General features: G+C 54.7%; 5 protein-coding genes across 5 annotated transcripts; 2 read left to right on the top strand and 3 right to left on the bottom strand.

Moving 5' to 3' along the window:
- Nucleotides 1-905: 905 nt before the first annotated feature.
- CKM354_000890200 (uncharacterized protein) lies at nt 906-2,816 on the bottom strand (the record flags this gene model as incomplete). The annotated part of the gene is made up of 2 exons (XM_044804301.1): nt 906-2,474; nt 2,535-2,816. The coding sequence occupies 2 exons, from the start codon at nt 2,814-2,816 to the stop codon at nt 906-908; spliced, it is 1,851 nt and encodes a 616-aa protein (XP_044660236.1).
- A 261-nt stretch (nt 2,817-3,077) lies between these two features.
- Nucleotides 3,078-5,339, bottom strand: CKM354_000890100 (uncharacterized protein; the record flags this gene model as incomplete). The annotated part of the gene is made up of 2 exons (XM_044804300.1): nt 3,078-4,730; nt 4,788-5,339. 2 exons carry the CDS (start codon nt 5,337-5,339, stop codon nt 3,078-3,080), a joined length of 2,205 nt encoding a protein of 734 aa, XP_044660235.1.
- A 596-nt stretch (nt 5,340-5,935) lies between these two features.
- Nucleotides 5,936-6,369, bottom strand: CKM354_000890000 (uncharacterized protein; the record flags this gene model as incomplete). Its single annotated transcript, XM_044804299.1, has 3 exons — nt 5,936-5,990; nt 6,048-6,254; nt 6,311-6,369. The coding sequence occupies 3 exons, from the start codon at nt 6,367-6,369 to the stop codon at nt 5,936-5,938; spliced, it is 321 nt and encodes a 106-aa protein (XP_044660234.1).
- An 842-nt stretch (nt 6,370-7,211) lies between these two features.
- Nucleotides 7,212-11,874, top strand: CKM354_000889900 (uncharacterized protein; the record flags this gene model as incomplete). The annotated part of the gene is made up of 7 exons (XM_044804298.1): nt 7,212-7,282; nt 7,346-9,247; nt 9,298-10,016; nt 10,069-10,327; nt 10,375-10,626; nt 10,677-11,073; nt 11,131-11,874. The coding sequence occupies 7 exons, from the start codon at nt 7,212-7,214 to the stop codon at nt 11,872-11,874; spliced, it is 4,344 nt and encodes a 1,447-aa protein (XP_044660233.1).
- A 314-nt stretch (nt 11,875-12,188) lies between these two features.
- Nucleotides 12,189-13,630, top strand: CKM354_000889800 (uncharacterized protein; the record flags this gene model as incomplete). Its single annotated transcript, XM_044804297.1, has 3 exons — nt 12,189-12,276; nt 12,341-13,214; nt 13,267-13,630. The coding sequence occupies 3 exons, from the start codon at nt 12,189-12,191 to the stop codon at nt 13,628-13,630; spliced, it is 1,326 nt and encodes a 441-aa protein (XP_044660232.1).
- Between the last annotated feature and the right edge of the window lie 196 nt (nt 13,631-13,826).

Below are 13,826 nucleotides of genomic sequence, written 5' to 3'. Positions count from 1 at the left end.
CTGGGTTCTACACGGTCGCGTGGACCCAAAGTGAGAAGATCTCGGTGGAATGAACCTGCGCTAATCCAACATCCAGTACGGAAAATCAGGCAACAGCTTACCGTTCCGAAAAACGTTGAAGCATAGAAAAACAAAGCCAAGTGCGATCCAACAAACAGGTCCGACATACCGAAAGATTTCATGACTCTCGTCCCTCATCATGCACTAACACTCGAATGACACTCAAGCGAAGTGCGAAACATGATCAAGCCCCTACTGCTCCCGTTCAAGCTCACGTCGCACATGTTCCTCATGTTGCCTCCACATATCCTCGGCTGTTCTTCTCGCCCACCTGACCTTATTCTCTTTCCAGCGCGCGAAACCGATTAGCTGCTCAGGCTGCGCGCCACTGTCACTCACAACATTTCTGACCATCAACCGTCTGCGATCTGCCGATCCCAATGCTCTCATTCAAAACCCCGAAATTGCTTATAAATGTCCGTCAAGTCAGCTCGAGGGTTCGAGGGGCGCGGCGACTCCCATTGGATCTCGTAAGATGAACCCGTGTTGGGTCGGAGATTTAGCGTCTCGATTTGCGATTCGATATATTCCAAGGTGGAGGGTGAATCCCGATCGAATGCGGACCACAAAAGACGTTCCAGCCTTTGTCGTTCCAGCACCTGCATTTGCTTTTTGACGAGCTCTGGAAGCTCGAACTTTCCCTGCGAGTTTTTTCCTACGAGAAACAGGGGTGGCTCTTGTGGTCCATCAGTCAGATCAAGTTCTCCTTGAGTTTCTCTTCCAGGGTGGCTTCGGAAGTCTTCACATTGGGCTTGATTTGGAGGCTGTGGGTTGTTCTGGGCTTGCGTATTAAAATCGACGTGCGGTTCTTGGTCACGCGGTGTCATCGAAAGTCTCCCCCCGGCTTATCGCTCTGGTAGTTGCATTTGCTTCTTGTACCCTTTCAATGCATCATTTTCATCACTTCTCGAGAGCTGTGCCTGCTTGGAAAGCTGTGTGGAAGCGGGAACTTGCGCATTCAATTGGCCCATGGAAGCTTGCTCGCGCTGTGCCATCAGAACCCGTTTCTTGTTCTGGCACTCAAGCAGCATCAGCTGGAGCTGGTAATCCCTAAGTGCGTCGTTCCCGTCAGCTGAACCTGTCTGACCACAAGACTGCGTACTAGGGGAAGGGGTTCGTACGTTCGAATTATCGTTGAAATGTGAACCTCCCTTCGCCGGTGGCTCTTTCACCACAGCGCTCAGTCTACTGTGACAATGCTGCTCCAGCAACTCCAATTGAGCTTGGTATTCTCGATCGAATGTTCCACGTCCTCGCTGCATCTCCGCCCAGTCCCGCTCTTCTACATCCTCGAGTTGCAAAGCGGCTTTGATTCGCTCCTCGCTGGCAAGGTATGAATCAGGCAAGCCGGTCTGTTGCATAATGAAACGCAAGCTTTCGATTTCGTTGCGCTTCTGGCTGAGTGAGTCGCTCACCAAAAGAGCTACTGCTTTGCCACTTAACCAAGTATTCGGCATGCCATGGCCAGTGAAGCCCGCAGAGATGAATGTGTGTGTCGTTTGGGGAAGCTTGCCAACCCAAGGAAGGTCATCACGAGAGAATCCCATGACGCCGGACCACTCGTGAGTAGCATCCATTTCGTAGGTCTGTGAGGCTCCATCTTCACTCTCTGGCAGTTGGAAGACTTCGACCAGCCGGCTGCGGAGGTAATGAGCGGTCTTTGGGTCCACGACGCTGTCATCTGTGACGCCGATAGACGGACCGTGCTGCCTGCCGCCGCCGAACATCAGATGCTCTCCTCGGTCGGAAGGACGCTGGATGAGGTAGTCGTCCAGTCCGTCGCCGAGGAAGCCGAAAGATGTCTTGAGTCTGTTCTCTCCGGCAACAGATGGAAATGGGACGAGACTACTCATCTGACCCCGGCAAGGAACAATCAGGTTCGAGAAGGCGGGGACGAGATGCGAAGTATAGGCATTGGTAGCAAGCACGACTTTGGAGGCCCGGATTGTGCCGCGTGCCGTATGCACGGCTACACCAGTGTCGCTGGGGAGGATCTTAGTCACAGGAGTCAGTGTCTGCAAGTTGAACAGTCCATCGAGATCTGAAGATGTGAGAAGATCCTCCAGGATTCGACAGACGAACTTGTAGGGCCACATTCGTGCTGCCACATCAGTAACCACAGCCCCGAGCGCCGTGGGCAGTCGGAGCTCCTCAAGTTCTTCCTTGGAAGTGACCATGCGCATCATAGACGAGAGATCGGGTGCAGTGGTCTTGATAGTTTCCAGTGCCTGTCCGGTGGTCTTGAGATGGTGCTCCGAGTAGATACCGCGCACACCAGGTTGGATCACGAACTCGCAGTCTATGGACTTTTCCTCGATCAGCTTATCCAGTGCTTGGAAGTTGGCGAGCTCGAAGCGACCAATTTCTGGCTTGTTGGGGTGTTCGAAGAAGATTGGCTGGCAATGGCCGCCATTCTAGGAGACTGAGTCAGCGATGGATAGTGTGCGAACAAGGCGCTGGGGGTGGAAGCGCACTCGTCCTGTAGCGCCCCAGCACGCTTCTCGCGCCTCGAGCATAACCACATGGGGCTTTCTGCCACCGGTATCGCCATCGTTGAGAAGGTGATGGGCTATGCTGGCTCCGCTGATGCCGCTGCCAATGACAACCACGTCGGCAGTCTCGGGGAGGTCCCTCGTGGAGCGGTGGCCGAGCAGGAGTGACGAGGGCTCGCTGTGCCAGAAGGACTTGGATGACTGTTCGCTTGGCAGATCACATGGCTTGCGCTGCTTGGGGAGATTTGGGGTCTGTCGGGACATTATGCTGCGCTGCTGTTATCGGAATTGTGCCTCTGGATGTGGATGAGGGGAGGGGAAGAACGAGAGCATGTCGGGAACGAAGAGATGAAGTTGACTGGAGAGCTATGGTGGTGCCTCGATGCCGTGTCACGCTGCAGGGATGGCGACGGGCGAAGCTGATTACCCAAACGGGAGGCCCTTCGCCTTCAGGCACCCAGGCACGACGGCTGCTGCCGCCCACGCTTGGCGCATCGCCGAACTCCGACTTCACAACCTCGCCGGTCAAGGCATCGAGGTGAAGGAGTGCCAGTACAGGTCGGCGAACGCTTCGTCTCCCAAGGCGTGCACATCGCTCCACGTTGCTTCCCCCTCGGTCCCGTGATCGGAGCGAGTCAGGCTCTGCTCCACCATCTGGGACAACATGGCACCCGCCTCCTGCCAAGCTTGCTTGCCTTCGCGTTCCATGGCCTGTTGTGCGGAGACGCCTTCTGTCGCCGCCTCCAGACTCGCGAGCAGAGCGGCCAAGAAAATGTAGTCTTTGAAGTTCTCGTGCCCCGTCCAGATGCGGTGCCGCGACCAGGCAACGCACGACCGGAGCAAGAGCAGCATTTCCAGGCCTCGCAGGTCGTGCGCTTGCGGACCGGGCGTATCGTATCGCGTCTCTGTCGACACGGCCAGCTCTGCCGCAAGTGCCATGGCCGCTTGGAAGTGGATGGATCGAAAAGGCCCAAAGCCGCACAGCACTGCGTGCCCATATTCTTCACAAGGAGCGGTGATCCCCACCGCTTCTCGCATCGTCACCAAGACGGGCTCTTGGATCAGAGAAGCGGGGAGGCTGCGTTGTAACAGCCTCACAGCGGCATCGGCGCATGTGTTCCGTGAGTAGTGGTACGCGGGGTCCCGTTTCGCGATGCACATGTACGGAATGTGCAGCGCGAACAGGGAGCGAGCCATGGCAAGCTCACAGTACTGAAGTTGGAAGGGAGAAAGCGCATGCCGAGTGGACTTCACGTGGGCGGCAAGTTTCCTGTGGGCAGCACGGTACTCGCCGTCCAGCCGCAGGACTTCCTGGTAGGAGTGGGGTTTCAAGCCATTCACAAATCGCGCGATCGATAAACGTATCGGTATGGAATGGCCGAGAAGGGTTTGTAAAGTGGAAGTCTTGGGTACATGATGCTTCTCGGGGGCGTGATCAGATGCGCTGCCGAGGTCCAAATCCGAGTCATCCAAGCCTGACGGCAGCCCGCAGTCGAAGTCATCATCAGACATCACAGGAGGAACTCCCGCTTCCAGACTACAGTCAATCGTGAGCTCGAGAATGGTGGTCCAGAGCCTTCGCCGAATTTCCGCCTCCCCTGCAGGCATGGAGGGCAGCCTCGCGGGATCCCGATGAAGTCCAATAGACATAGCAGTCTGCACTGCAGCTCCACAGCTGATCCAAATCTGGTCTTCGGACCCGATCTGTGTGAGTTGTCGTGCCAGTATCGAGAGACACATGATTTGTATGCCGGAGATGGTAGCCATGCTGTTCGAAGAGTGCATCCAATGCGTGGCTTCCTGGATCCAAAGGGAAACTCGGGAGCGGAAGGAGAACGTGTCATCGAAAGCACACGCTCCGATCGCGAGACAAAGCTGGGTCTGGATGATCACTGAAGTAGATACCGTGCTGAGATTGGCCCACATTTGGTCGTAAGCATGCATGAATGTTGGCACATGTAGGATGCGGTGAATGCTCTCGAATGTTCCGAGATATGTGCTCAACAGCAGATCCGAGGTATCCTTCGGGGGCAAGGACATTCCGTACGGTCCTGGAATCCACATGGGGTTCATTCGAGTTCGGAGAACTTCCGCGGACGATGCGCAAGCCTTGACAATCTCCGAGTACTCGCTGCTGCGGTGTATCTCGCGCTCATACCAACCCAAAACATGAGGAGCCTAGATGCGCGGTCAGGAACCAGAGTGAACTGAACTTGCATATCTGTGGGATCTGACCAATGCTACCGCATGGACCCATTTGCTTGACGCTGTATACTTGGAGTCGATGATGGCGCATCGAATGGGGCTGGTCATTGTTTCCAGTGCCATGGTGAGTGGAGTTGACAGGACGTCTGCCGCTCGAATTTCCTGCGCTGCTGTAGACTCAAGGTCACGACTTGCAGGTGCCAGCCTACCGAACGATGGGTCTTCGGCTGCCGCTCCTGTTTTTGGAGGCGTCGTGACGAGAATCTTAGCGACCGCTGATGCACACCATACGGCGTTCCGTGGAACATTCTGCTGATTCACTTGGGTTTGCACTCGGTCTGTTCTACGAACAGCTGATTCCCCAACAGCAGCTGGTTCTGTAGTCTGCTTCTTGTCGTCTCCTGCGTTTGTGGATTCGGCCTTGGAATGATCTGCGGTGTATGAGCAGACGTCTCGCCGAGAGCGTTTGCAGTTGCTGCAAGGGAGGCTGCGGTCACATCGAAGTTTTTTCCTGCGACAATGTATGCAAGCAAGTATCTGGCCTCGAGAGTCTCTGATCCGGCGTGGCGATCTCTCATCCATCTTGTGCGTCTTAATCTGTCAAGCAGAATGACGGTTTCTGACGAGATTCTTGGGAGGCACGAATGTCAACGACTTGTCTACACTGCAGGCAAGCGATTGAAAGAGTTTCCGTCATTGCGGGGTTCCAGTGCGGAAACCGACGGAAGTGCGCAAGGTTTGTACCAAGACGAACATCCTTAAATCTCAATCAATGCATGGAAAGACTTGATCTCGATCGAGTCCTGAGCTTGTCTGGTAGTCCAGATGAGTCACGCAGCAGGAAGTGTTACAATTTCAATCACTTATATAGAACCTAGAGCTTGGTCGCGACGACTATATATGAAGGTGACACTCATTGCTGCGGGATACTCCAATTAGTGTGTGGAATCGTGCGAGTTCTGCTAAGGAGTAAGCAGGTGCAGCTGGATCCATATGGACGTAGACAACCACCGGTGCCCCTCAAGTACACTGTATATTCTCGATCCCTTCTGACGGGGCAAGCGATTTTTCACCGAAATAGTCTGCTGCCCAGTCGTTGTAGGGTATCATTGCGGCGACGTTATTGGATCGTAACAATAGACTGCATCGATACCGAAGACTGCCACGACGCGTTCGATCTATGCTTTCTCGTTGTTCTCTGCTCTCCCAGCCTTCGAGTTCAAATATGCATTCCTATGTTTGGTAAGCATACCAATTATTAGAAGCTTGAAATGGCCGAACAGTACTTACTTTTGGTTCGCCCACTGCATTGCACTATACGCCAAGAGCATAGGAATGCCCCAATAAAGAATTTGCCCTCTAGTGCGTCGTGCCGTGTTGAAGACTGCAGCCTTGAATGCGCCGGCAAGCGGGTTCAAACGGTTGCGAGAGACGGCGTAGGTGACGATGCCCTTCTGATGGAGAGAACGTGGGTCTCCCCATTCGCCTTTCACAAGTCTTTCGGCACGAGTTGTCAGCGAGGGTAAGTTTCTGTACCTGTTGTGCTATCATACCTGAACGGTTCGTTCGCGTCTTTCAGACCTGGTCCACCTTGGCCGCTGCCGCCGCCCATGTTGATACGGTCAGGTGGAATGGCGTACGAGATGTTGATCGCAAACTGTTCTGCACAAGATCAGTGTCCCTGCTAGTGGTCGTATCTCAACATCAGAGAGCTGACGGTACTTAAACTGCTGTCGTCTCTCTGTCAGTGCAATCGGGAGATAGATATAATATGAAATACGTGTCCGTCTGCTACGAGGGCACGAAAGATCCGCCCGGATCTGCCGAGTACTTCGAACGCAGTTGTGCAACCTACTGCGGGCAGAGGCGGCTTTTCGAAACATTAGATTCCGATGATTGCTCGTTTGCGTTCTTGCATCATCCAAGGAACGTGTCGCATTTCCTGACCCATATGGCTTGGCTCTCACATCCCGACTCCGAGTCCGATCCCGCCTCCGACTCCGCCCCGAACAAGTGCACTAGGAGAGCATGGGAGCTACTTACGAGGCATCCGTGTATAGCAGTCTCCTGAGCTATCAGCGAGGGGTTTTTGGCAACGGAAGGGGACAACGATGGGTCGTCAGCACAGCTTGCAGCCTGACCTATGCCATGCAGCTCTATCTGCGAGAAATGTAGCTACGTTCTCTTTCCAAGTGTTCAGTCCGTCCTGTTGGCTTTGTGGACCTTCCGAAAACTGTCAGTGCGTTTGATGTAGGGACAGTAATAGTGATACCGCAGCGCGTTCGGCTTAGACAGATTGCAGCGTGCCGGTCTCGCCGAGTAAATATATCGAGTCCGACCCAACCGCACAGCTAACATGTCATCTTTCGTATTTAAGGAACCTGCCGGCGGATTTTCCTCTACACAACTTATAGATATCAGAATTCTGCTTTGCATAGTCGCACTGGAGTCAAGATGCAGGCTCACAGCGAAAGCGAAAGTGATGCGAACGTCGATCAGGGTCGGGCTGCTGCATCCAGTTGCAGGTAAGATCATTTACCCACACGGCATGAGACGCATACATAAGTCGCTACTCATAATGAGATAAGGACTAAGACAGTACACTCTAGCATGAGAGACAAGTCCAGCAGCGCCAGCATCGCTCCAGGAAGAGAAACGGAGCCAATCGAGTTGGCCCTGATGGGCTCGAAGAAATCACACGATGATCGTAACGGACATACTGAAACAGCAGCAGCCTTAGACACTGACAATGGCACGGCGAGCCTGACGGCATGGCTGGAAACCATAATATCTGCCAAGGCAAGGCGTGGCGTTGCCAATCTGGAGATTGGCATCGTGTTCAGGAATCTTGACGTCTTCGGCTCCCATCCGACATTGCAGCAGCAAGATACTGTTTCATCTGTCCTTCTCGCGCCCTTAAGAAGGTCCAGCGGGGACAAGAGACAGATCTTGAAAGATTTCCATGGGTATTTGAGGGGTGGGGAGCTTCTGATTGCACTGGGACGACCCGGGAGTGGATGCTCTACACTGCTGAAGACACTATGTAGCGCCACGGACGGTCTATCTCTCGGGAAGAAGTCCCTGCTTCATTACAATGGCGTATCCTCTTCTACCATGCATAAACATTTCAGAGGGGAAGTGCTGTATAACCAAGAACTGGACAAGCACTTTCCTCATCTCATAGTGCAGCAAACGCTCGAGTTAGCCGCAAGCTACCGATGCCCGGCAGAGCCTCCCAATGGAATGACTCGAACGGACTGGATCAAGTTCTCCGCCAAGGTTATTATGTCAGTGTATGGTCTCAGCCATACTGCAAACACAAAGGTCGGTAGCGATTTTGTTCGAGGAGTCTCAGGAGGAGAACGCAAACGAGTCAGCATAGCTGAGATAACAGTATCTGATGCCTCAATCGCCGCATGGGATAATAGTACGAGAGGCTTGGATTCTGCGACAGCGCTAGATTTTATCAAATCTTTGCGTACATACGCAAATCTTGGAGGGACAGCCCACGTCGTCGCCGCGTATCAGGCGAGCCAGGCTATTTATAACGTCTTCGACAAAGTCGTTGTCCTTTACGAAGGCCGACAGATTTACTTCGGTCCTACACGCTTGGCTAAGCAGTACTTCGAGGATATGGGATGGAAATGCCCCACTCGGCAGACGACGAGCAACTTTCTTACAGCAATTACAAATCCGTCGGAACGAAGGCCACGACCAGGCATGAGACACAAAGTGCCACGCACTGCAGACGAGTTTGAACAATACTGGCACCGGTCAAATGCATTTGCGAAACTGCAGAAAGAGCTCGACGAGTACGAGGAGACATTTCCGCCCCGCTCGAACGACGAGATGCTGTCAAAGATGCAAGACCTCAAACAGTCGCGGCAATCCAAGCACGCCGATCGTGGCTCACCATATACGATCTCAGTTATGGAGCAGATCACAATCAGTGTGAAAAGGTCATGGATGTCGATGATCATGGACAAGAACACCATGATTCTGATCATCGCCACGCGCATCATTCAGGCCTTGATAGTGGGATCGATCTTCTACGGCACCAAGGACGCCACTCAGGGCTTCAATTCCAAAGCAGCCGTACTTCTGTTTACGGTTCTGCTCAACGCGCTTGTCGCTATGGCTGAAATCTCGACACTCTACGCGCAGCGTCCGATCATCGAGAAACACAAGTCGTACGCCTTCTATCGGCCATTTACCGCTGCGGTCGCCGACTTTATCGTGGATCTCCCCTACAAACTCCTCGTGGCCATCGCGTTCAACGTTATTGTGTATTTCCTCGGTGGCCTACGGCGTGAGGCGGCGCAGTTCTTCGTTTACTTGCTCTTTTCATACATTACAACCGTCGCTACGAGCGCCCTTTTCCGCACGATCGCCGCATCGACCAAGACTTCCGCGCAGGCCATGGCAATCGGAGGGGTCATATTCCCCATCGTGCTTCTGTACACGGGCTTCATGCTCCCGGTGCCTTACATGTGCGCGGCACCCCACATGACAATGTCGACATCGCTGATGGTGAATACAGGAAAGATTGGTTCAAATGGCTCCATTGGCTGAATCCAGTATACTACGCCTTCGAGGCCATTGTGGCCAACGAGTTCCATGGCCGTCAGTTCACCTGCTCCAACATCGTCCCGGCGTACGCGGACATTCAATCGCCTCACTTCGTGTGCGATTCACAAGGCGCGCGGCCAGGTCGTTGGACCGTGTCTGGCGATGACTTCATCCAAGTCAAATACGGCTATTCCTACTCCCACGTGTGGCGGAACTTGGGCATCCTGTGCGCTTTCGGTATCGGCTTCTTGATGCTGTATTTCGTGGCAATCGAGCTGAACTCGTCGATCACGAGTGGTGGTGAGATCCTGCTGTTTCGCAGAGGTCACTCCGCCACTGCAGCAGCAGCAAGGGAAGATGAAGAAAGCAAGGGCGGGAAGTACAAAGCAACGTGCGACAGCGACAGTACGACTGGCATTCCGCCTCAACAGGGTGTCTTGGCGTGGAAGGACGTTACCTACGATGTCGAGGTGCATGGCCAACGACGAAGACTACTGGATCATGTGGCGGGATGGGTGAAACCCGGAACTTTGACAGCTCTGATGGGCGCTTCAGGAGCAGGGAAGACAACACTCCTTGACGTGCTCGCACAAAGAGTCCGAGTTGGAGTGGTTTCTGGTCAGATTTCCGTGAATGGCAGAGGCTTGGACTCCAGCTTTGCGCGGAAGACAGGATACGTTCAGCAGCAAGGTTCGGCCGTCTCTGACTTTGGTGTCAGAATACTTTGTGCTGACGCCTGTAGATTTGCACCTCAGCACGGCTACTGTTCGCGAGAGCTTGCGCTTTAGCGCGGTCCTTCGTCAGCATAGCTCCGTACCGCTCGAAGCGAAGCATACGCACGTTGAGGAGGTTATCAGGACGCTTGGTATGGAATCCTTTGCTGAAGCGATTGTGGGCGAGCCAGGACATGGCTTGAATGTCGAGCAGCGGAAGCGTCTGACGATAGGCGTGGAGCTGGCTGCTAAGCCGGAGCTCCTGCTCTTCCTCGACGAACCGACAAGGTAAGATGTACGCGCATTTGGTTGCACCTAGCTAATCCGAAACGCAGTGGGCTGGACTCGCAGAGCGCTTGGGAGATTGCTTCCTCGCTCCGAAAGCTTGCGGATAGCGGGCAGGCAATCTTGTGCACCATCCACCAGCCCAGCGCGGTGCTCTTCGAAACCTTCGATCGGCTCCTCCTACTTGCACCTGGAGGCAAGATAGCTTACTTCGGCGAGTTGGGACAAGACTCAGGTACCTTGCGAGAGTATTTCGAGAGGCATGGCGCTCCGGTCTGCGAGCCCGCTCAGAATCCCGCTGAGTCCGTGAACATCCTCGATCGGAGCGAGCAGACGCTGATTGGATGTACAGGTATATGCTCGAAGCACTGAGTACCGGGCCTGCGGCCTCATCAGCTGGAGCGCGACAAGACTGGCACGACGTCTGGCTAGCAAGTCCAGAGCACGCCGCGTCGCAGAAAGAGCTGGAAGAACTATTGCAACGCCACGACGACGACGTGGGCGGCAGAACGATCCACGACGAATTCGCGATGCCTTTCCAATGGCAGCTGTACTACGTCTGCCTCCGGGTGTTTCAACAGTACTGGCGCTCTCCCTCGTACATCTGGTCCAAACTTGTTCTGGGCGCGCTTTCGGGGCTCTTCATTGGCTTTTCGTTCTACGATTCGAGTGACTCCATCCAGGGGATCCAAAACGTGATATTCAGTGTCTTCGGCGTATCTGCGATTCTATCACCCATTTCAGAACAGGTGAGTGCAGTGACCAACAGAGACCCTGCGCACAAAGCACCGCTAACGCGCACCAAGATTCTGCCGTTCTTCGTCGCACAACGGACGCTCTACGAAGTCCGCGAGCGGCCCGCGCGTACATATTCCTGGAAAGCCTTCCTGATTGCCAACATCGTCGTGGAGATCCCATACATGATCGTCGCCGGGATCCTCGTCTACGCCTGCTTCTACTTCCCGCTCGTCGGCGCCACGCAGTCACCTCTCCGCCAAGGCCTCGTCCTGCTCTATTGCATCCAGTTCTTCGTCTATGCCTCCTCCTTCTCGCACCTGATCATCGCGGCCATTTCCGACTCGCAGGCCGCAAGCGCTGTCATCGTGCTCCTCTTCTCGATGATGCTGTCTTTCAATGGCGTCCTGCAGACCCCCGCTGCGCTCCCGGGCTTCTGGATCTTCATGTACCGCGTCTCACCGCTGACATACTGGGTTGGTGGCATCGTGGCGACGGTATTGTACGAACACGAGGTGCACTGCGCGCCGGACGAGCTGTCCATTTTCGACCCACCGCCCGGTCAGACGTGCGGCGAGTATCTGGAGCCCTATCTGGCGCAAGTCCCGGGCCAGCTTGTGAATCCAAGTGCTGCGGCAGGCTGTCGCTACTGTGGTCTAAGCACGGCGGACCAGCTGCTCGCCGCATCAGAAATTAGCTGGACGCACAAATGGCGCAACTTTGGGCTCGTCTGGGCATATGTGATGTTCAATATTGCCATGGCAACGTTGCTGTATTACATGTGTCGCGTCAAGCGATGGCAGAGAAGGCAGTAACTTGGGACACTCGTGCTGCCACGACGGGGCCTGGTCGCCGACCACGAACGGTGCCCATGGGCACTGTCTGGGAGAGACGACGAGGCGGCCGTCGAGGTAGCGGAGGTGGTGGACGCGCCGTGGATGTACAAAGTAGTGGTGTTGATTGAAATCCGTAGTGGCAATTCTCACGCTTTCGGCCGCCGTCTCCGATGCCTCCACCGCCGAACGCCGAGACTTGCCGACGTCTCGCGCAATTCCACGATTCGAGCCATTGCTTGCCTGCCTGCGTTTCATATCAATCACCACCCCCTCTCCCTCTCTCCTCCCCCGCCATGGCCGGCCTCCTGAACAACCTGCAGGGCGTGCTGGGAGGCGCCAAGTCCTCCGTGGCCAGCGTTGCCTCGTCGGTCGATGCCGATGGTATGTGCTTCCCACCTCGCAGCGCATACGTATATCCCTTTCGACTAACCACCCTCTCCTCCAGACTTCGCCGATTTCGCGACGGCAGCATCGCCCGTAGCCCCTAGTCATGCTGCCTCTTCCGCCTTCGACGCGACCGCCGCTTCACCGACGCCCAAAGGCACCTTCTCGAACTTCGGGCAAGGCCTTCAAGGACGACCATACACGAAATGGTACCGCGTGTGGGAGCGTGTGACGATTGCCGACTTCTACCAGGAACTCGTTATTCTTCCCATCATTGTAGTCGTCATTCTCGTCAACGTCTGGGGAGCGCGCGCAAACAAGAAGCGAGCTGCGCAATGGGCACAGGCGAATCTGCCGCAGCTGGAATCCGAATACGCAGCAGTAGGTTTCGGTGCAAAGGGTGCGAATGGTCAGCCAACATCGCTGTGGAGGGAGAAGAGCAAGAATGAATACATCTCCTACGCTACAGGCCGACAGAACGTGGCGTTCCTAGATGTCAAGCTCACCCTGTACAAGCGCTACAATCCATTCATTTGGCTCATGGAGCTGGTAGCTTCCTTCTTTGTGGACAGCATTGAGGCTCCCATGGAGCGTCTGGAAGCTACTGCGTATGCCTTCGACGGCAAGGAGAAGAGCTTGGTTCCTGCTCAGGCGCAAAATCAAGCTTCGCAGCACAAGGACAGCACGTATGACGGCTTTGTCTGGGCAGTCGTGCACAAGGACAAGATGAGACAGCTGCGCAATGACCGCTTCGACGTCAGCTTGGCAAGCCAGAAGGATCATCCTAAGCTGCCGCAGTGGGCGACGGTCATGTCGGAGGGTGCCGAGATCACTGAAGCTCTTCTCACGCCGGAGCTTGTCAAGGCTGTGACTGCTGTGGGAGATGACTTTGAGGCTCTGATTGTTTCGGACATGCCTGTCGATGCGCCGAAGAAGTGCGTCTTCACCTCGCGAAGATACGTCTGGACACAGCTAACGTTCCCACAGACTCAACGAACTCGTCCCCAAAAAGCGCGTCGAACTCCACACCCGACTCTCCACCGGCCCAGCAGCTACAGAGCTCTTCTCTTACTTCCTCCGCATCCCAGACCAACTCGTCACCGGTGCCCACTTCCGCCCCGAAGCGCTGCGCAAAGTCCGTCAAACGCGTGAAGAAGAGGTTCGCAAGATCAAGAAGATCGATGATGAAGAGAAAGCGCTCGAGAGGAGAGAAGCAAGCGATAAGCTCAAGAAGGAGGAGCGCGATCGCAAGCTGAGCAGAATGAGTGCGGATGAGCAAAAGAAGTTCTTGGAGAAGGAAAAGGAGAAGACGCAGCGGAAGCAGACCAAGAAGCAGACTATGAGGGGTTAGGTGTGCTGACACCTTTTCTCTCGCATTGACGGCTGTCTTTGGGTGCAGGAAAGCTTTGCATAGCATGGAGTGAGAAGATCGGGACAGAACAGAACTTGGGACGTAAGTAGAAGATGATCTGTCAAAGATACTTACTGTGTAGAAAAGACATTACTTGTTCAGGACTCAAGCCATCCGGCGATTAGGTCGGGATTCT

This window comes from Cercospora kikuchii (assembly GCF_019650295.1).
Source record: "Cercospora kikuchii DNA, contig_00005, whole genome shotgun sequence".
In the NCBI taxonomy this organism is placed as follows: Eukaryota; Fungi; Ascomycota; class Dothideomycetes; order Mycosphaerellales; family Mycosphaerellaceae; genus Cercospora; species Cercospora kikuchii.
The sequence above is the reverse complement of the archived record's forward strand: the minus strand, read 5'-3'. Positions and strand labels throughout refer to the sequence as shown.